The sequence below is a fragment of the Cryptomeria japonica genome, chromosome 4 (genome assembly GCF_030272615.1).
Source record: "Cryptomeria japonica chromosome 4, Sugi_1.0, whole genome shotgun sequence".
Lineage (NCBI taxonomy): Eukaryota > Viridiplantae > Streptophyta > Pinopsida > Cupressales > Cupressaceae > Cryptomeria > Cryptomeria japonica.
Genome location: NC_081408.1, coordinates 764,242,937 through 764,266,319, shown reverse-complemented (window position 1 = coordinate 764,266,319; position 23,383 = coordinate 764,242,937). Strand labels below are relative to the sequence as shown.

Here is a 23,383-nt window from a genome sequence, read left to right as displayed (position 1 = left end):
ACAGTGTGTATGTCACATGCTGTCCTGGTAGTAGTCCCAACAAACTCATACTTCACACCTAAGTCACAAGGTTTGAATTTGAATTCGTATTCGACAGCCATGAAATTCGGATGAAATCCGACAAGGGAAAAATTCGAAAATTTTTTTGGATAAAATTCGCCTTCTATGATTTTGTTTATTTTTAAATATATGTATACTTCTAGTAAATTATCACAATAGCGACCCTTGTTGGAGAAAATCCAAGGGCGACCCAGCAGTTGCAGACACCCATGACCCAATAGATACAAAGCATATACAAAGAATACACACGACCAGCTGAGTTGTGTTTAGAGGCGGATAGTAGTGCTTTATAGAGGACATTCGATTAAATTCGATTTTTTTTATAGAAGTTTGAAATTCGATTAAATTCGAACCTCATCCATGAAAATCGGCATATCCTGTGACTTAGCTTCACACTATCAACCACCAATGTACCTTGTCTGCCAACGTTTGTGTTGGATGGGCCTTCATGGTTTTGACTTTTGAGTATCTCTGCTTTGATCTTTGTCTATTTGAAAGTACTTTACAACACCTGCACATGTTGGTGCATGTTCCATATGCAGCAACTCAATTAACCTAGCATCATTTTTACTCTTTCATCGCCAGTGACCACACTAAACTCTGCACATTCATTTATATTTGCATTTCTTATATGGATATCAAGTTAAAGCACTCCCTTATCTATCAAATCAATAAGCAATTCACGGTCCGTATTTATTAAATTGGCATATAAAAATCTGGACATATTCTCTCAACCCACATGAAGTGAAAGGGCAATAATTTTTTATCTTTTTAAATTAACACACTTAACTTTCTTTTAAAAAGAGACCTTTAAAGTGGGCCCTTCCCTTAAGACTTCTAGTTAAAGTGTGTGAAAGGCTTTTTTGTTAAGGTACTAAAGAATTAGCCCTTATGTGTGAATAAGAAGATTTTTTAGCCCCCAAGTCATGTGCACAGCCCCTCAGGGCTTCTTTTGCCTATCCATGACCTCTTGGGAACATGATTACAAAAAAAGGCTTACTTTAGGTGTTAGAAAGATGGTTTTGCCTTCTTATATGTGGTGTAATTTTGTTTCTACATATGGTGTCATTTTTGCATGTTTTGAAATAGATTTCTTGGGACTTTTTTGTGCACCTCTAAATATATTTGTAAACTCAGTTGGGAGGTTTAAGGTAATCATGCATTGTAAACATGCATTGATGATAAAATGCCAAACATTGTAACTATTTGAGAAGTTTATGCGGAAAAAGAGTGATAATGTAATTAATGAACTCAGTTCAAGTTCAATTCTAGGGGATTGAAAACATGTTTTTGGGTATTACATTCGACCATTCCACTTTCAATTTAAATTCAAAAAACTACTCGTCATAGAAAGAAGGGACAAAGAATTATTACCTTTAGAAAGATTTGCTATCCTATCTCAATGGACTTATTCCTAAGCCAAATGACCAAGAACAAAAATTTGCTTAATTAACCTACAACGACATGGTCTATAGACTAACATGTCTTATAGTTTTCGTCGCTCGAGGACATCCTACATCACATAGAGCTCATTGAGTGCCTATCGCTACCGTGTCCATATCTTAAACCTTCAACAAATTGTTAAGTTCCATTAGGAAACATTGCACATGTGGATGAAACTAAAACACTAAAGATTCTCCTCTTGATGCACCATCTCCCTATTTTAGCCTCTATTGTGGACATGTTGTGGAATGTGTAGAAGTCACATGACATTAATTGTGATTCCACCACCTCCTCCTCTTGACATTAAAGAGTTTAGAGTCACTTTTCCAAGTCCACTAATTCTTCACAACAATACATATTATGGGATGTGCAATGGAGTCACATGACATACACTGAGATTCCACCTTCATATGTTGCTTACACAACATTCAAAGTTGCTTCACCAAGGGCTTCTAGTGATTCTTTGCAGCAAGACATCTCATGGGAAGTGCATGGTAGCCACACGACATGCAATGAGATTCCACGTCCATGGCACCTATTGCACATCCATTTCCACATGGTTTTAAGCAATTATCCTCTTTACCTAGGCATGTAAGTCCTAAACTAATCATGGCACCACTAAACAATAACATGGCAACAATTGCATAGCGTCCAAAGATATACAATTTGTGTTTTCTTTCCACATTCCTTTTTTAATTTTACTACGGGAAAAAAATTTGCATTCGTCTTTGGGTTTCCTTCTTCCTAAGGGAAGAAATATTGTTTAACAAGCATGGATTCTCTTTGGCATTCAAAGTTGAGCATCCACCATTGGCACAAAATGCATCAGATCTAAAGGGAGACTACCTAGTCTCTCTCTTCACATTTATCTCTCTTCCAGGGGATTTGCCTCTCCTTTTGGGGGTATATCATTATAGATGGGTACCCAACACGACCTCTTTGCCAAGATCCATTTTTTTCTCCTTCTAAGTTACACTAAAGGGGGGGCAAAGGGGGTTGGTATAAATATTTTAGTTCACCTAGGATAATGTTCATCCTAAATACAGTATTGCACCTGGTTATTTTAGTATTGGTGTAGATATTGAAGAGATATCTGATTCTCAACAAGGGTTTGGTGAGGTCAAGTTTGATCTATGTCTAGGCATGTGGGACAAGTGATTGCTCCTCAGTTGCTTTGGCAGAGCAAATGAATAAATTGAGGTGCTTTTAAGTCAATCCTTGAATTCTGTATAGAAATCAAGTGGCTTGTTCCAGTTCAGAGTTGAATTCAGTCTGTCTATATTGAAATATGGAGACCAGCAATACAAGAAGATGCACGTTTTACACCACCTTGTTACTGTGGATGATTAGAAAAACTGTGTGCCAAATCTTGTAACTTTGCTAATGCTATACTCTTTTTACGTTTCTTTGATGTACTTCAATCGTAATTATCTTCTGGAAAAAGATTGGATTGGATTGACGTTGACTGTATATAGAATTAAATTTAACAACAATTCTAAGAGATCCCACTTGTTAAAAGCCAAGAGAATAGTCTAGTTATCCTTAGGTAATCCTTTGAGACCCACTTTGACTGCTACACCTAAGGATCCTTTGATGTCTATGGATACCGAAGTAACTCTTCCTACCCCATAGGTAGCGAGTGAGCCACATCCAAGATCAAGAATCCTTCCTACTCCTAGAGTGCTTAGTATGTATGTTGTGGTTCCACCTCCAACATCCTATAAAGGACAATGAGGCAAATGCCTGACACCATTTGGAACTCCTCCTATTCCTAGAGAAAAGGAAGAAAATGAATCAGCGTTGAGTGATACCCAACCTCCTACACAAGCATTGGCATAACCATGTGAATATGATGATACCCACCATAATGCTAATGAGCAAAAAGTATTGACATATCAATTAAAATGTGGCATAAATGTGGAAAAGAATGTAGAAGTAACATCAATAATGAGGCCTTAAGATATCATGGACTCTTTATTGTTGTAGTTAAAACTCACTTGACAAACATATCACTCTCATCTAGGTATCTGATAATGATGCCTTCACCTTGACTTAAGGTACACCGGGACCACCATTGGCTCATCAATCATTGATTGATGGTTGTTAGATGCCACCTCTATTTAGTCAAGACCACCTTTGTTTTAGCTGAATTGAGTTAACTCACCTCCTAATTGGGAGTGATTGATTAGAGTTAAACTCATACCTCTTGGACACGTTATCTCTTTGAATCATGGATCTAAGAGGTGTATACTTCCATGTTATTCTTTGTAATTAATGCTTCATAACATTGAATATAGAGATTATTTATTCATTTCCTGACTTTGTGATTAACTCATAGGCATTAGGTCCTAGGTAGAAATCTTGTTCATGCAAAATTCTAACAATATCTAGTATTAACACTCACAAAATATAATAATTCCATTACAGTTGTTGGAAACCAAAGCAAAGCGGGTTCTCCATGTTCAGATTAGAATGACCAACCTTAAAAATGGAGCGGAGATCTCGAGACTGCACAATTCTCTGACAGAGGATATCAAGAATGAAAATTTCAAAGACATTATATCAGTGTACATGAGTGACCATGATAGGTCAATAGAAGTCAAAATTACAATTTTCTTCAATATGGGTTTGAATATCAAGAAAAGCCTTGAAAATCCATTGTTTGTGCATAATACATTCAAACCAAGCTGCAAAGAATTCTTGCACTATTTGGAACCTTGAAATGTCTGCTCTCCAATTGGCTTGAAATGTCCGCTCTCCAATCGGGTAGTAGCATTTGAAGCCTTAGTCAAGTGCATTGTGAGGACTGAGGTGTATTGAACAGGACAGCAATGTGTCAGATTTACATGCGGATGTGTTGTGACCATTTCACACATCGCCCCATTAGAACGGGGACCCCCTCTTTTTTGCTTTTGTTTTGCCCGCTCTTCTCTCTACTTTTTAGGATTTTGAGTGAGTGAGTCGTCTGGACTAGGGTTAAGCCTTGGGGGTTTCTGTTGGATATTTTCAAGCCGAAGTCCAATCAAATTTTGAAAGATTATTAAGCCTCCTCCCGAAGGTTGCAATTTTGAAATAGGATGAGCCTGCCAGGAAGTCAAGTGTGTCTCAGGATGGGTCCAGTCTGGATTTTGAGGGCAAATTCAAGTTAGGTCTAAGTGTTAGCATTTTAATGATTAAATTATACATTTTGCCTGGGCAAACTTTAACCAAATTTTGGAAGCAAAGTAACCGATTCCTGGACTTGAAGACGACCTAAGCCCGCATGATGAAGTGATCTAAAGACCTAAATTTTTGATATTTTGGCTTATAAGGGCAAAATCGCTCCTGTCCCTCTCTCAGGGACCAGGGTGAAAGTGATTTTTGGTACATCTTGGTTATTGACTTGTTTTAATTGTTTCGTGCAGGGTCGCCAGGAGATGCAATTGGACGTAAATTGAAGATCTTGAAGATTTTGAAGACTCAAAAATGACAAGTTTTTTAAAGTTTAAGACCAAATCGCTCCTGTCCCTCACTGAAGGACTAGGGCGAAATGGCCTACTTAGATCATTTTTGGCCTTAGTTGATCGAATTGAAGCATCAAGGATGCAATGAAGGATGAAACGAGCATAATGGAGTATCCAGACTTAGTCGTTGGCAATGAAAGGTTGAACTTTTGGCCTAGCAAGACAAGTTCGCTCCTGTCCCTCACCCAGGGACTAGAGCGATTTTCTTCGAACATACCTTCTTGGACATTTTTTGGATTTGGGCTTTTGTTCATAGCTTGCAAAATGATGGTATCTTCCCCAGCAAAAGAAATTTGAGATGAAAATTGTAAAGATTTGACCTTGTGGACGAAAAGCGCTCCTGTCCCTCACTAAAGGACCGGAGCTTGATTTTTAAAATTGCACTGTCCTTGCAGGATCAAGACGATTTTATGATTTGAAGAGACCAAGGAAAGCATGATTTATCCATTGAATACAATTTGGAAGGTTAACAAGGGACAGATAAGCTTGGATTTGCAAAATCGCTCCTGTCCCTCACTGAAGGACCGGAGCTTGAGTTCCTAAATTACATTGTCCTCACAAGATTTAAATGATTTCGCGATTTGAGGAGGTCAAGAGAAGTATGTTTTATTCGTTGAATATAACTTGAGTGGCTTATGAAGGAGAAAATCAGCCTAAGTAACTAAAGCGCTCCTGTCCCTCTCCAAGGGACCAGAGCGATTTTTAAAAGGAAGCTCCTGTCCCTCACTCAGGGACCAGAGCGATTTTCTCAAGAGACAAGTTTCTGGCCAAGGTAAAGCGCGTTTCAAGTTTGACATGAATGAGGGGAGGCATGATCAATCCATTAAAGATAATTTCGGAAAGATAGCAAAACATAAGTGAGCTCAAAGTGGCCAAGGCGCTCCTGTCCCTCACCAAGGGACCAAAGCGAAATATTCAAGTATGCCTAATTTTAAAATGCCACTTTCGTTTCCAACACTCAAGATGGAGTAAGCAGTGATGTTTTACGCCTTGAAGATAATTAGATATTGATATGATTAAGGATTTGTGCCATGGACTAAAGATCGCTCTTGTCCTTCACTGGAGGACCAGGGCGATTTCTATAGAATCAATCATTCCTTTCCAAAACCACGTCAAGGCAAGATTATGCAAAGTGAGAAATGTCTTTAGGAAGATAGTGAACAAGGAATTAACCTCAAGAATCGACAATTTTAAGCTCAAAAGCAAAAAATCGCTCCTGTCCTTCACTGAAGGACTAGGGCGAATATCCTTGGAAGAGCTCATTTTGTCTTGGAGAAGCGAGTTAGGCATGCATAGAACAAACAAGGAAGATCATTGATTGCCTTGCAACATGAATTGGCGATTGGAAAAGACAAGGACCAAGGACAAAAGGTAAAATCGCTCCTGTCCCTCTCCAAGGGACCAGGGCGAAAGTGCTTTAAGGCACACTCCTTCCAAAGGTCGCACGAATTAAACTCAAAATGCCAAGCAAGAATGCTATTTTGGACGTCCAGGAAGAGACTTTGAACGTGAAAAGCGAGAAACACAAGGCTAAAAATGCATGAGCGCTCCTGTCCCTCTCCCAGGGACCAAAGCGATGTTGTTGATGTCCCTTATTCTTCCCATACGTAGGCGCCAATATTTTTTAAATTGCATTAAAAACCAAATATTTTAATCAAATTAGCATTTAATAAGAACGCATGGGCATTTAATAATTGATTTAAGCCTTTAAAAAATCAAAATTTTTAGTTGCAAAGGCATTTAAATTAATTATTATTAAATTAAATAAAAGTGCGCTTGGGGTATTATTTTAATGTTTTTTTTTGCAAGGTCGGCCTCCTCTTTTATTAAATTTTTTTTTTTTTTTTGGCCTATTTTCCAAGTCGGCCTATGGGCAATTGCAATAATGAGCGCCTATATAAGAGAGGTATTTTGAAACATTTTAATCCATCATTCAATCATTTATTTAAATGCGATTTGGAGAAGCAATACAAGGTGCGAAATCTAGTCTAAGAAGGAGTGCGAACTTTGTTGGAGGTGGAGCAAGTCTTCCTCAAGGCGTTGAAGACCCCAAAGGGTGGTAAAGTTGATGAAGGAGGCGCATTTGCTAGAGGACTTTGATCTTCATTTTGCTTAGCGAATTTCTTAATTTTTGCGTCATTTCTTAAAGTTAGTTCTCAAGTGGAGGTATGGTGAGATTGTCCCAATCTCCCTTGTCCAAATTTTGAATTTTGAATTCCAAATTGCATCGTTATATTTAGGAAATGATAATTCAAAGATTTATCATGAATTTTCCTAAATTTAAACTTTAATCTAGTCTATATTTCTACATTGCAAAGCATGTTACTCATTATGAAATGTGGTGTAGGTGTCAAGATGGCGACCCCAAAGGCAGGAGCATCCACCAGTCGTCCAGCTCTCATGAAGGAAGATCAGAAGAATGAAGAATTGGAGACCAAGATCGTGTCAAAGTGGAGCAACATTGGAGATACCAACTTGGGAAACTTCAGTGTGAAGAAGTTTTGAGAGGTTCCTTACATTGGAAAGCCATCACCTGTCGCAAGGAGAATAATTGAAAGTGGCATTATCAAGGCGGTCGGCTTCCCTCCAGCAATCCAGCGCCATGAGCTGATGATCGAGTGTGCCCCCCATTACGACCCACAGTCAAGATCGATCGTGTCCAAGGAGGGAAACACTTTGGCTTACCTTTCAGAGGAGGCTATAAGTGAGGCTCTCCATCTTCCGGAGCACAGAGATATGATTTATAAAAGCTTAGAAGGAGCCAGGTCCATGTACGAAGATGATCCAGACACTTGCTTGAGCATCATCAACAAGAATTGGTTACTCAAGAGTCATCCTCGCCTGAGCAAGATTCCAAACACACCACATAGGATCGAATTCCAGGAGGAGTATAGAGATTTGATAACCTTGCTCAACCGAGTCACAAGGGCTCCTCAAGCCTTCTATTTTGGGAAGTGGATGTTCTAATTCATCCAAGTGATAGTTCAAGGAAAAGGAACAATTCATTGGGCTAGAATGATTAGCCATTGCTTGGACGTGCAGTTAAGAAGACTGAAGGCTACTAAGTCCTTCCACATTAGTTCATACATCATATATGCCTTGATCAGGAGTTTTGAATATGCAGGACTACCTCACAGAGGAGTGATCGGAAGAGGGCCCGGGGAAGTCAGAGTTTGTGACTCTTACGTCCATTTGCATCATCCACCTGGAAGTGACTGATACCTTCACGATGAACATCACCAGGACATTACAAGGCGGGATCCACAATCGGCTATCTCAAGACGCACAAGAGCTTGTAAAGCGGTATGGTGCTTGGTTCATCCAGTTTCAGAAATTTACTTATATTAGAGTTCATGGATGTCCTTCACCTCCCTACATGTTGCCGAGATATCCGACAGACAGGGTAGTGCTACTTGAGGTGACTAGGCAGTTGGCAGCTTATGCGAAGGCATTCAGACACAGGCATGGAAATGGAGTTCCTGTGCCTATCATACTAGGAAATTCAGTTGAGGTATGTCCTAATGCTCTAGCCATGGATGATGCAAAGAGGGAGTTGGCCTTATATTCATTTTCATTCTTTGCCTTGAGAGAGAGTTTTGATCCTTATGGGTATATAGAGGAGACAGTCGGTAGAAAGTACAAGCATGAGTTTCAGGTAGAGGACTTTTGGATGAATCTCTCAGATGATTTTGAAGTAAAAAGAAAAATGCATTCCAGATTGCCTTTAGATTTCATCAGGAAATGTAAAATTTACAGAGTGGCCGACCAAGCTCAGGACAGTGGCAGACATCTCCAATCATCTTATGACCGAGAAAGCAAAGCAGTGAGGATAGATTGGAACGAACCTGAGGTTTTGGATCTAGATGCTCTGATGGCTCCAGTTTTGTCTTGTACTCGCAGATGGGTTGATGTGCAACATCAAAAGTTGAGAGAGCAGAACATATCTATGACTTTTACTTTGGAGGAAAGGCCAGAGGAAGGAGGAGCAAGTGTAAGTGAAGGTAATCCTCATCCCAGGAGCACAAGCGAAGGCAACCTTCGAAGCGCAAGTGAAGGCAATCCTCATCATAGAGGTGCGAAGAGGAAAGAAAGACCTGAGAAAAAGGAATCCTCCAAGAAAAAGCAAGAGGCCAATCGAGATCGCTCATCCGGCACATCTTCTCGACAAGAGAAGAGGACACTTGAAATGGAGGAATCTATGGAATCAATGGTACAGAATGATAAACATGAAGAAGGACAGGCACCTCAACGTTCATCAAGTCGATCTCTCCAAGTCAATGAGATACATGAAGACAAAAATGATGACGAAGTGACATCTCCTCTCCGAGAAGAAGAAACATTGCCTAAAGAGATACAAGTTAGAGAGACGAGATCTGCTATTCCAGATTGGTTGAAGGAGAGACTAACAAGGGTGATTGTGATTGAAGACGAAGATAATGTGATTGATTTAGAAAGCCTTGTTGGAAATTCTCAGGAAGTGACAGAAAAGAGGAAGGCCACTAAGATGTCCAAGATGATCAGAGATGAGACAAGATCCAGGAAGTTGCAGATAGCTACACCAGCGATGGACAAGTATGAAGGTGAGATCCTCGCAGAGGAATATGATGTAGAAACATTTGAACTTGGTCCACTCACCGCTGAGCAAACATTGGATGAGGCAACCGATTTGTTTGAGGCACTAAAGGACAAGCTTAGGGAAGAAATGGAGAAAAATAGAAAGCTTGAGAGAGAGAGAGGTGCATGGAGAGGCTACTTTAGCCATCTCAATCAGCCTTTAGGGCGTCAGGATCCAGCAGTATCTCCTGTGCAAGCACTTCCCATTGAATCAGTTGGTGAGGCAGAGAGAGTCAAGAGTTTGGTCCAGCTTATGAGCTCTTGGATTGACAAATCCCATACAATTGTTGTTGAGTTTGCAACAAGAATGATGCAGACCATCCACCGAGCTATCCAAGTTCTTGAAATTATCCACAACCTAATGATAACGGTAGCTGCTTTCGCTCATACTAAGGATGTTATCATTCTTGTCCTGCAAGTAATCAGACAAACATCAAGGAAGATCCTAGCACAAGAAAAGATAATGGATGGAGGATCTCATAGTTTACTCCAATGGTCAACTTTACTCCAGATGAAGGAAGTTCTTTTTGAGGACATCAGTAACAAATGCAATCAAGTTGAAGAGATTATCCATTCGATCCAGGACAAGGTGTTTGAAGTATTATGTACTATTCTTGGCAGGAGGATCGAAGTTGAGACAGATGTGGATCTTCAAGAATTAGAAGAAAGAGTCAAGGTCATCTTTTGCAAAGATGAGAATGTTATTACAGATGAGCAACGGGATCAAATGTTTGCTACCATGCTCCTGATTGAGAAAATCAAAGAACTTGAACCTGGATGGGACGCGGCTCTTCTCAAGGCTTTCGATCAGGTCATCCACTTAGAGGAACGAATGAGGAATCTTCTCGAGATTCCAATTGCTAAGATTGAAGGAATCGTGTCTAGATTCATTGCATATGCTAAAAAGGAGCATTGGAAAGAGAATAAGGTTCTAGAAGAGAGGTTGTTATAGATAACATGGCACCTTAATTATCATTGGTCTATGTTTCCTAGATTTTTGTGCCAAATTAAATATTTGGCTATGCATTTAATATTGTTCAATAAAAGGGGAACTTTTGTAATAAAACCCTAATTAGGGTTTAGGTGTCATACTCTCAGTCGTTGATCTTCTTTTGATCTAGGCCGTTCATTGTAATTGAGGATGCTATATATACCCTCACTTATTTTCATTTTGTAATAGTTAGCAATAAGAAATAGTTAGAAGTTTAGAGCTTTTGGAGAAGAAAGTTATTTTGTAGCAAGATTGAGCATTGAAGAAAGAATTTCAAGCAATTGTTGTCTATTTTGGCTTTGAGATCAATAAAATATTGAAGTTATGGTGTTTTATTGCAATTCTTGTGGCTATCTTCATGGTTGTTTACTTTCTTGAATCATTCTCAGTCAAAGTAGTATTTAAGTTTGAAGGACTAAGTGTTGGGCTTGATCTTTGGTGAGATTCACGTTCCAAACCACTAGCTTCTTACTGATTGTAGGAACACCTTGTGTGGTCAACTGGAGAGACTCGAATTACTTAAACCTTCAATCGTCATTGAGCTTTGGATATGTGCCTTTGTGGTAGTGTCTATGATCCCTGATGAATTGAAAGATCATTTGTTACCTTAGAAGATCGCATCAATTTCAGTTGAGTTGTTATTTCATGGCAATATTGAAATTGGAAGAATCTTACCAAGTCTAGCCTGCATTAAGTCATTCTTAGGATTAGATTAGAATTTATCCCTTGCAAACTCTACCTTTTGATCTTTTTGAGAACTTGTTAGTTTAGGGAAATCTTGTTCCTGCAGCTCGGATGACGTAAGGCCCCTTGATGAAACAGCATTCACAACGACCACTGGTGCTTATCCACACGTAGAGACCCTACATAAAAGAACATTGGAGTCACCCTGATTGATCCTTTTTTGCAACATCTTCAGCAATCAGAGGCTTTATTCAAGAGAGGATAAGGTACCCTTGGCTATTTTATTCTGTGTATGATTGTGTACAAAATACACGTCAACAGAATGATATGAAGTTATGAACCTTAATCTTTTCTTCTAACAATTTTATATGGTTGTATATGTAGCATTAGTGAGCAACTTCATAGCTTAAGGGCAGATGCCTAATTTTTGCAGCCCACATTCACGGTTCACATCATATTGTGCTAGAATTCATTTTGGTTATCAAAGATGACACTGAGATGTAAAAGTTCCCTTTCATCAATCTCATAGGATTTATTATATATCTTAGTTTGAAAAATACAAGAATCTTTCAGCTCATTCTATTTTTTGGGATGAAAGAGCGACTCTACGAGACATAAATAATCAATATTGATAGGCAATGTCCAGTTTAAATGAAAAAATTCCGCAACAGGTACAATAAAAAAATATATGATACAAGTACAAAATCATGAACACATACAATGTGAATAAAAACATCTTTCTTTTGTAAGAGGTGGTTATTGTGGCTGTTCAACAAAAGTGAAGACAAGCCATTCCTGAAAGGACCGATGGAATTCCTGAGAAAATACAATGACGGCATGGCTAATGAAGAACCGAAGAAAGAGATGGAGAAAAAGAGCAAAGTTCGTTACCACATCAATGATGGAGACAGTTTTGCTGTTGAAGTAGTAAGATCCAGTGACAAGTTATCAGAGATTGATCCTCCCGTTGGATGGGTAGGTCTTGATCAGTTTAGTGAGAGTAGGAACTTCTAGAACAGCAGTATAATTTTGTGTTATAAACGTATATGCATTTTGTATAGCAGCAGCAACTATAGTAACAGTATCCTTTTTGTATAGTTACTGTCAAATCTAGATTTTGTATATCAGCAGCAGTAGCAGCTTTCATGGATAGTCATTGTCAATGTCTAGTCTAGTTTTTTGCTCTTTTGCTTAGTATGAGACCCAGCGCAGTCCTCTATTGTTTATGTCTGATATTTGAACTAATTTGAATAAGCTATATATGCTGACCTGAAACTCAATCATGGTTATTATCCATTGTTTTTAAACATCTTCAATATAAAAAAGAGATGGTTATTGTGTCTTGCCATAAAAAGAAAATACTTTCTAGGAACCAAATAAATATGTAACAATTTCTAGTGTTTGTAGGTGCTTCCAATTAAAAAACAACAATCGTATTTACTTGTTAGAAGTGTTCATTTGGACTGCTACTTTAACATGGAACCTCCTCAAAACACAAAATGTTGATACACATGTGCAGTTCCTCGAAAGGGATTTCTTTTAAAGGTGAGATGCCGTAACCATCTTTTACCATATAAAGATGTTCTTATTCAAATTATAAAAGTGTATGGTCTTGTACTTACACCATATTGTAATTTTGTAATTTGTTTATTTAAACAGCTGTTACCAGGTACACCCAGTTCTGTGATTGTACCCATACTGAATGTCCAGGTATGGGTCCCAGTGCAGGTTTGCCCTGGGTAGACCTCAAATTCATAGCTGAACCTGTACAGACTCGGGTACAAACCCTGGAAATACCCAAGGCGGTCCAGAGCAGATGAAAAAAATTCTACACTCAAAGAAGCATGCAAAGTCATCCAGTTCCCTGTACTATGTGATGTTGATAGTAATGCCTTAGTTTCTTTCAAATGGATTGATAGCTTTGATCTTCCTAAAGTAAAAACTAAAATTGTGTATAAATTGTTAAGTGATGACACAGGTATGACCAATTATCTCAACAACTGCTGGAGTCTCGACTTGTCTAAAAAGCAGTGGTCCAATATGTTTAAGTTTTTGTGATCTAGTGTATTAGAGCCTAAGAAGGCATATTTCAAATGGTTGCTTATTCTTCAAAAATTAGCATGTTCAATGACTGTCAGCATGGAATTATGTACTACCTGTGGGAAACCTGAATAAGCAAGCATGGAAATAAGAATCTTTTTCCTACAATTTCTTTTTCTTAAAATCACAAAGTTTTTTGAAATTATTAAATAAAATAATATATCAAATCAAAATTTCAAAATAAAAATTAAAAATAAATTGTTGTGGGCATCATACAAGTACAATCTATAGTCAGCATACAATACCTCTTGTTATGTTTTGAAAATATAGGTTATCTGACTATGTATTAGTTGCTTGTCAGCTTTCTAGTGGTTGTAAAAGTCAGTTAGTCAACAGTTGTGTCCTTCTCGGTGACCGTTGAGACCTTAATATAGATTTTTGTACCATTAAGGAAAAAGGGATGATCTAATCCAATCCAGTTTGATCCTTGGCCAACCATTTTTGGTCTACTTCTGTTATAATTTCATGTGCGAATAAATATATACTTTTACTCCTCTATCTCATATGTATCGTTAATTTTGTTCATTATTTCAATTATTCATTTTATTAGATAGGAGAGTAAATGCAGTCACCCCACATCCAGTAGTTGCCTGTTGTAAAACCCACAGCCATTGCAAGGCTCACAAGTCTATAATCTCAACTATGGCTTTCCTCTTGTGTGCTGGCCTACATGGCCAGTTCAGCCACCGAAGACCCTTATCCCAACAAAGGCCTATGTGGCCATCCAACAAATTTGTTAGTTTTCCCTACTATAGTAAACTCCTCAAAAATTGACAAATCTCTTTTATTTTGGCAACAATCACCAAATCTTGAGGGTTTCTCCCAATCTAGCAACCCTCCAAAGTTATTTGGCAATCTTCTATTTCTAATCAGCGTTCCATAGGGATGCGTCTCCCCCCCAGGCCCACGTCTTCGAGACGGGGATGTGGTGTCCCCCATCGTCCCGCCACCACTGTTGGTGCACCACTGAAGTCGCAGAGACGTCTCGGCATCTCCAAGGAGTTTTGGAGATGTCTCCGTATTTCCAAAACTCTTGTCTTGGGATGTCACAAAAAGCAAAAAATTTAAATAAAATCATGCTTTAAAATTTTTTTCAGGGAAATGCAAGTACATTTCCCCGGACCCCTTCTATTGTTGGGTTTTTCTCACATCTAACACCTTGTGCAACTTATCATTGCTACCCCTCAAACCCATTAGCATCTCCACTCCCAAATCGCCACTAGTTAGTGGGACCTACCTTAGATGCCTTCATAAGAGGGATACATGCCCCTAGTTATTGTTTTGATATTTGTTTGGAACATTTGATGTCATGGATTTCATACTCCATGAGTTTTGTCACCCTCGCCGAGTCCGAGTCTTGATTGAAGGAGTGAAAATACATAGATTGGGTGATTTTGCTATTTAACTAATTTGCCAAAGTTTCATTTGACATGTAATTCTTATACATCTTTTCATAACTAGTTTTTCAAATACTATACGTATATCAACACCCCCCCCCCCCCCCCACACCACCCCGCCGTCATCCCCAAACTCAGGCTCCTTGTCTCCTCATTCCCAAAACCCATCCCCCCATCCCAAACCTCCGTGGAACACTGTTTTAATCCTGTTTTTCGCAAGTTTCTAAGTTTGGCACATTTTGCCAAATCTGATGGAGGATTCTGAATTTGGTTGTACTGATTTAGTCATAAGATTGTATTTCCTTTGCAAGCACCTTTCACTGAAATGGGTATATCTTCTTCCCAGATTGTTAGATTTTCAATTTCTTACAGACATCAAAAAGCTTCCTCTAAACGCTACAATCTGATTTTGATGAGATTTGTTGTAATTCGCACTTCCACTCTCCTTATTGTTCACAAAATTGTAAAAGAACCAACCCTTATAATTGTCAAGAGGGTTTGTGCTAATTTACTGGTTCGAGGTCAAGCTCAAGGGTTTGGTTCCCAGGTTTGAAAAAGAAAATTGGGATTGGATTCATATTGGGTTCGTCCATCTAAAAATCAGAAATATATACATATTTGCATCAATTAAGTTCAAAATACAAGACATAGCATCATATAATGTAATAAACAAAACCACCATAAAAATAAAAAATATCCATGTCAATTACTCAAACTCGAATGTTAAGATATATATATATATTATGTATTAAAATATAAAATATACAATTAATAATGTCAAAAGTATCATCACCATCCATATTATCAAAACATTATTATAGGCATTGTACACTGACTACGTAAGAAAAAGCAAGCAAGCATTAAGCAATATTTGGGAAGATTGCCCAATTTGATGACGATATTGTAGGGAAAACCTATAGGTAGACTCGGAAGCATCATTTGCAAAATCAGATTTGGAGAGTAGTTGTCTTATCAAATGAGTTTAGTAGGGGTCTCAAGGTATTGCTCCTCATAGAGGTCTGGAAGCAATGCCCTCGTCAGGCTAAAAGAGCTAACCTTTAAAACCACATGGACCTTCATGGTGCACATCATTTTGCATTCACAATAAAAGAAATATTTTAGATGTTTTGAATCCATGTTTTAGGATTTGGGTGTAATGTCCCCATTTTATGCGATATGTTTTGTGAGCTTTTGGCCAATTTTGGAGTTTTCTGTAAGCTTCTTGGTCTGTTGGGAAGAATTCCAAACTTCTTGGAGGATCCAAGTTTAGTTTTTATTGATATCTAAGTATGGCATTGATCTTGGTTGGCATTTTGGATCGTAGTGACACTTTCAGGAGTGTTTCTGGCCTCTTATTGTGTTCTCCAAACTTCTTGGAAAGCATGTCTATTTTTAGTTAAGTCACCCAATTCGCTTCAATCGCCATCCTACATCTTTAATATCATCCCAATTTTATCAGAATTTGATTCCAATTCGGTTTTGGTGATTTCCAAGTGTTCAAAATATACATCTCAACTAATAAACTATAGATCTCATCTTATTCAAAATTTTGGGATATAACAACATGCAGGATTCTTTATCTATTATATGGGGAGATAAGTATCGTATAGATGACCTTTGTATAAACATCTCAGATACTTTTCGGCTTCAGTATGGGCTTAATTCAACTATTTAATCACTGCCCCACTCCCTTAGTGAGATCCTCTTTTAGGAAACCATGTGATGATAAGGAATAGTCGCAAAACCATATGGCACTGAATATGGTTGTCTGCACATTGATTTCTCTTGGAGGTATATATATATATATAATATATATAACCTTCTCTTTTCCTGCTCAACTTATGGGAATTGAGTATATCAAAGCAATATTTGGTTAGATTTATTAAAACCAGACTTATTTGTTTCCATTAAATGTCAGTTCTTGACTCTTGGGGCACAGGATCATTTTTTGCCCAATTTTTTAAAAGGCAAGCTATCTGTGTGATTCTATTGTTCACTGATGCAATTATAATGTTGGTTTGTGCAGAGTTATTAGATTCATTTCTAAAACCAAATAGAAAACATGATGTATCAATCAGTTAGCTCACTGAGATCATTTTGTATAGCATTATATTTGTATCCTTGGTGATGGAAATAACTAATTCAGCATGCCAAATATTACAAAATATACAACTTGTGAAATGAGAAGATGTTTTTTAATTTTCCCAACCTATTTATACAGGTAGTTGTTTCAGATTATCTTAAAAGCAAGTGATGAGAATACCTTCTAACATACAGAAAAGCATTGTGTTAACAGTATAATATGTCTCTGTCTTTCCTGGATAATTATCAGGTTTGTTTGTATAAAGATATTAGATTCCTTTTTAAAAGCTAATTGGAGACACCATGCATCAATCAGATTGCTCACTAAGATTATTTCATACAGCTCATGATCATACTTGTTTCTGTGCTGATGTATATGATTGTTTCAACATGCCAAATATTACCAAATATACAACTTTTAAATGATATGATACTAACAAATTTTCTCAACCTTTACATGCAGCTAGTTCTTTCGGATTATTATACAAGCAAATGAGGAGAATACCTTCCAACAGGCTGAAAAGACATATGGAGCATTAACAATATAGTATGTCTCTGTCTTTTCTGGATAATTAAGATCGTCAATTGTGGATATCATAGTCAATATCTGCAACCATAAAATTAGCAAGCTGCATGAAAGGCAAAACTGAAAAAAGGCTAAAATCTACATGCATGTACATTTCAAAGCCACATCATGTCTTTACAAATTACTAGATTCAACATAACCTACAAGTTTGTTAATGGTGTTGAACGACAAAAACAGCCATGACTGCAAGAACTACAAGCAAGTAGAAATAGGGACAAATTTAAAGAAAATCAACTATGAATTGTTACTATAATCAAAGTAACTTACATGAAACTAAATATCAATTTAATTATTCAAACAATGAAATATAAATTTAATCTTCTCATTTTACTCACATAATGAATGTTCATGCAAGTTTGAATTGTTGGTTCGTAAAGCATGTTGTCCCATAATTAAATTCCTTTGGCATTCACAAAGTTTTCATCTTAAGGCCTCATTATTGATAAGTACTGGATAGTTTACAAGGCAGGGGAAAATCCAGAGGCTGTGATAAGAGATGGCTCTTATTCCTCTTCACAATACTTCAAAAGAATGCATGAATGAGATTTATTTAATACCCTCAAGTTTACCAATAGTAGGTCAATGATGTTAGTGGAGGAACAATGAAGCACTGAGCCTATGGGAGTATAACTCAAAGAAAGAAAATAAAGCTTTAAGCAATCAGCAAATAGATTGATAGAGATAGGAAAAAATGTTATGAGATTGGCAATGAGAAAGATGGTACGAATAGGATGATGAGATTGAGAATCTGTAGGAAAACTCAACTCAAGGTGGCAAGAATGCTCTACCAAGTGGAAATGAGAAGTGCTAAATATCTTTGAAGAGTTCAACTAACTCTCTAAATGACACATAGCCACATAAGGTGGCAAGAAGAATATTAAAAACTATAAAATGATAATTTTATTCTAATACACCCATTTAAAATCAGCTTACACAGGCACAAAGATGGATGGGTCCCCACTACCCATGTACAAATATATCTCTCATAAAGCGGAGTAAGAAAGAAAACCCAATGGGAAAAAACTTTCCTCCAAAAGGGAGACGATACAAAATATGCAAGAAATGTCCGTAACATAGGAGAGAGAACAAAGATATTATGTAGCCCCCTCTACAGATGATGCTCAAATGCTCCAAGTGCTATCCTGCTGGAAAAAAACTAAGTTACCGGTTCTTGTGGTTTTGGCTTGGGTCCGGGTCCTGGTTCGTGCCCGGTCCTAGTCCGGCCCGAGTTCAACCTGGGTTCCACCTGGTTCCTTCCCAAGTGGCTGGGTTCCCTGTGGGTCTTGTCGCAGGACCCACAGGGAACCCGGGCACCTGGGAAGGACTCGAGTGAACCCAGGCTCGTGGGTTCCCAAAAATGGGGCTCATGGGTCAAAAAACAATAAAAAATTATTTTTGTATGGATTGTATATATTGAAAATATATATAATAAATGTGTATATATATAAATTTATAATTAATATATGTATATATGTACAGATGAACCCGTACCTGTACCCAAGAAAAAAAAAATTGTCGAACCCACGAATCCGTTCCCAAATCCGAACCCGAACCGGTAACTTAGGAAAAAAACCTCTAGATACTCTTGGTGAAGCATCTCTGAATTTTGAAGCAAACAATTGATGGTGGAGATAAGCAATCTATGCTTAAAGTTATGAGTCATGACCCTTAGATTTATCCATTGCCTTAGAAGATTCTAAACTTGATGAAGACTATGCTAGATTCAGAATCCCCATGTTGCTCAAGAAGATGTGTTAGGTGATGAATCCTTTTCTCCATACATTTGTTCTCATATGTTGTGATTTCTTCCAAAAGGCACATTACACTTTTTTGTCGTGGTAGAATTCTTATTTTCCTTATCTCGTTGATAGTTTTGTTTCTCCCCTTTATTTAAAGCCTTTTGATTACCTTTTCCTACAATAAGGGCTTGAAGTTTAGTGGTCTTCAAGGTGCCCATCTAGATTAACTTATCTTACTCCTTTATTAAGTCTGCAATGAAATTATCCAAAATTGGCATTTTCCATGTGGCTATAGAAGCTCTCTTAGTGGAATAAAACATGGATAAAAAAACAACAGAATATTCAAGACTTAGCCTTGAAAGAATGGAAAGCATTAGCTGATCATCTTTCTTGTCTATGCCACAATCTTTGAGTTGCAACCTTAGTGAAATAGTCATCTAAAGAGTCGAAGTCAAAGTCTCTTGGACTTAAAACTTAAAAGTTCATTTTCTAAATCATGACTCCTTAATTGGGTTTTTTCAAAGTCAAAGTCCTGAAGAGTTGTCCAAGGGCTAACCAAACTTCATTGGGTGTTTTTGAGGCCTCTACATAGAATGGAAAATCTGGAGATAGATTTAGACATAGTAATCCAAAGGCTTGATCGCATTTATTAAACCACTTTTCCTTATCTTTTGCTACATTGGGCTCTTTTTTTACCCATAGTTACCCTAAATAACTTTTGACTTTTCAACATAATGGAAACGACCAATTTCCATTCATGATAGTTGAAGGGTGTTAAAGGCTTAATGGTTTGTTGAATTGGATGCTTAGTAGATTTAGTTGCAAAATTGATGTGCATAAAGAAATGCTGGAAGGGAAATGTGGAAATATTCAATGTCACAGCTCACGGAAGTGCACAATGGCACAACACAAGACACCCCACCCCTTGATGCAATATTTTGATGACAACTTGAGTCTAGGAATTTCAATGGAGCAAAATAGAGGCACTATACAATTTAGCAAGTTATAGTTTCCAATGAATCAAACTTCGAATAATTTATTCACTTATAAAAATGACACTTGCTTTCATCTAGTTAATCAAAAGATATAATAAATTTCTATTTCAGCCTATTCTTGCACTTTGAAACTTAAAAGCATGCCTTTTACATGAAGATAAATGAGGTAAAAAGAATGTCCCCCTCGCCTCTCTACAATCACTTCAAACTTTGATAGTTCACCTAAACATTAACCAACCACAATTGATTTGCATTGATTGTATAATCTTGTGCAATATTACATGGTTATCAAATGGCAACACTAAATGCAAAGCAATTATGGGAAGGAAAGAGACCTGTTCAGAAAAATCCCTTGGTCAAAGTGCCAAATGGTTGGGTCTTCGCCAAGTGGATAGCTAAAATTCCTTAGTGAATTATAATGCAATTAAAACACAAACTACTACATTATTTTACAACTACATAGAGAAAAAAGCAAGTGTTGATTTCAAACAAGGAACCCTTTGGCATTGAGATGTCAATAACTAGAAACCATTGCTTGAATGAAGGATGCACAAAAACAAAGAACTACTATTGTGAGGCTGACAAATCTAGTACACACAAAACGTAAATATGCCACACCTTTGAAAGTTGTATTATCGACTATAATATCCCCTTCCTAATTTGTCCTAGAATTTGCCCTAGAATCACAATTGCAACAAATTAAGGTTAGGGTTACATGCATGCATGCATGCATACATGCATATACATGCATACATACATCCATGCATGCATGCATACATGAATACACTGATACATGCATCCATACATACATGCATGCATACATACATACATACATGCATGCATACATACATACATACATGCATGCATGCATTCATGCATGCATCATACATACATCCATGCATGCAATACATCCATACCTACATACATGCATACATCCATACATGCATACATGCATGCATGCATACGTACGTACATACATACAAATGTACATGCATACATACATACATACATGGGTTAGACAAGATCACATCATATTCATACATTATTAATAATATTATACAAGTGCATTAGGGTTTGAAGAAGTTATGGAGTGGGCATGGAAATCGTTGGAAAATGCGGAACAAACTGATGAGCAGAAAAATATACTTTTTGTAATCTTCAAACAGGGGAAGGCTTTGTTAACAGATATAGAGGGTAAGGTAGTGTGGTGTGGAGCCACAAATGGAAAGTATTCGATGAAGGTTGGCCAGCAATTGCTAGATAGAAGAGATGGGGAGGAAGGATTGCCTTCTCGGCTATGCTGGGGAAAAGAATGTCTTCCAAAAGTATTGGATTTATGGGACCTTTGAAATGTGGGACCTTCTCGGCTATTTTGACAAGAGAAAGAAGCAAAACAATTGGATTTATGGGACCTTTGAAATGTGTGATGTGTGAGAAGGAGGAGACAGTTGATCATTTATTACTACATTGTGAGATAGCTACAAAATGTCGGAGGATGGTCATGCAGACATTGGAATGGCAAGGGCCTTTTCTAGAAATCTTAAAACAATTACTCCTTGGTTGGCCAGAAGGGGGTAGAAAAGTGACTTTCTAATGTATATGGATGATTTGCCCATCTGCAATTCTCTAGGAGATATGGAAGGAAAGGAATAGACGTATTTTTCAAGACAAAAAAGGGTCTAGAGAGAGGGTTTGTCATAGGATCAATAATTTGATTGAGGAAACAGTTGGTGCAATGATTTCCCAGTTTTATAGATCCCATGTCCCTTTTACAAGTGAGGACAAAAGAGTTCAAATGGAATGGCCAAGCATTAAACTTCAGCTTGTTAATGTGCATGGTCGGGTGCATCCAAAAACTAGTCTCTCAAAGGAGGTAACACAGCTTAAACCGATGGAGGGATGGTTTAAAATCAATTTCGATGGAGCATCAAAGGGCAATCCGAGTGCTTCGGGAGCAAAATTCGTGGTGCAGGATTGGCAAGGGAATATCATCGCTTTGGGGGCTAAGCAGCTAAATGATGGGAGAAATAATGTTGCAAAGGCTATGGCAACTCTTCATGTCGTCGAACTTGGAAGACATTTGGGCCTCTCAAAACTTCATTTGGAGGGCGACTCTTTGATCATTGGCAATGCGATTAAATCAGGCGAAGTGCAAGCTTGGCATTTACAAAAGTACATCTATACAATCAAGCAAGAATTGGCAACTTTTGATGGTTCCAAATTTCTCGCGTACACCATGCGAGTAATGAGGTGGCAGATGTTTTATCAAAGTGGATGTTAACTCTAAATGATGAAGGTGCGATGAGTATTAAAGATTTTCGAAATCTCACATTCGATCTCTGCCATCTTTGGCACATCGTCACACGAATGGAGCATTAATGAGAGTTTAAGGGAAGGTGGTTGATGGGACAAGGGTCTCTCTCTGGGTGGTTATAAAAGGTGGCAGAGGGTGGTTTTATTCCTCAGATAGAAGTGACGAGTGCTCTATTGAGAAAGGGTGATGGAGGCAACATTCACGTTGATCACAACTAGGCAGCAAGCAGCTTTCTTGGGGATGGTCTCTGTGAAGAGACTTAAAAGCCTCTCCAAATTTGGTGATGTGGAGTTTTTGCAGGTAATTGAATTGTTGTTGGGGGATGTTTTTCTACAAACCAAGCACTGATACTGGACCAACATGGTCATTATTGTTAGTTTTTCATGATCAGATTATCCACAATAAACAGAAAACTAAAGTTGCACAGTAAAGCATACAAATAGAGAATCACACAACACAAGACTACCCTGGGAAAACCTCCCTCTATGAGGAAAAACCCAGCAACTACAGATCCTCAGATCTGATCATGTTATATTGAATTTGTAAGTACAATAACAAACCAGCTAGGGCACAATTGGAGCAAACTTATCTGAGACTTAAGTTCTGATCTGAACTTGATGAATTTCCAAAATGATGAAGAGCAGACCCCTAGTTCATGTTCACAGTCTGCAGGAGCAGATTTAGGCAAATATCTTCTACACAAATGTTAGCCCAGCATGAGGAGAGATTCGCTGTCCTTTAGGAAGAATTCGCTGTCTTCTGAAGTGCAGATCAGAATTCGCATCTAGCAGAGGATGATTGCATGAATACACAATATCTGTTTAAGCCTTGCAAGTGGCTGGTATAATATATGAGGTTCATCCTTTAATTTATCT

At 37.8% G+C, this 23,383-nt stretch overlaps 1 protein-coding gene across 3 annotated transcripts in view; it reads right to left on the bottom strand.

Moving 5' to 3' along the window:
- The window catches only part of LOC131061627 (phosphatidylinositol/phosphatidylcholine transfer protein SFH3), a 51,824-nt gene that overhangs the window by 5,317 nt on the left and 23,124 nt on the right, over positions 1–23,383 (bottom strand). For all 3 annotated transcript variants that reach the window (XM_057995413.2, XM_057995410.2, XM_057995412.2), the window contains one exon: positions 17,380–17,481. In XM_057995413.2, coding sequence (XP_057851396.2) covers positions 17,380–17,481 — 102 coding nt within the window. The remainder of the gene's footprint in view (positions 1–17,379; positions 17,482–23,383) is intronic.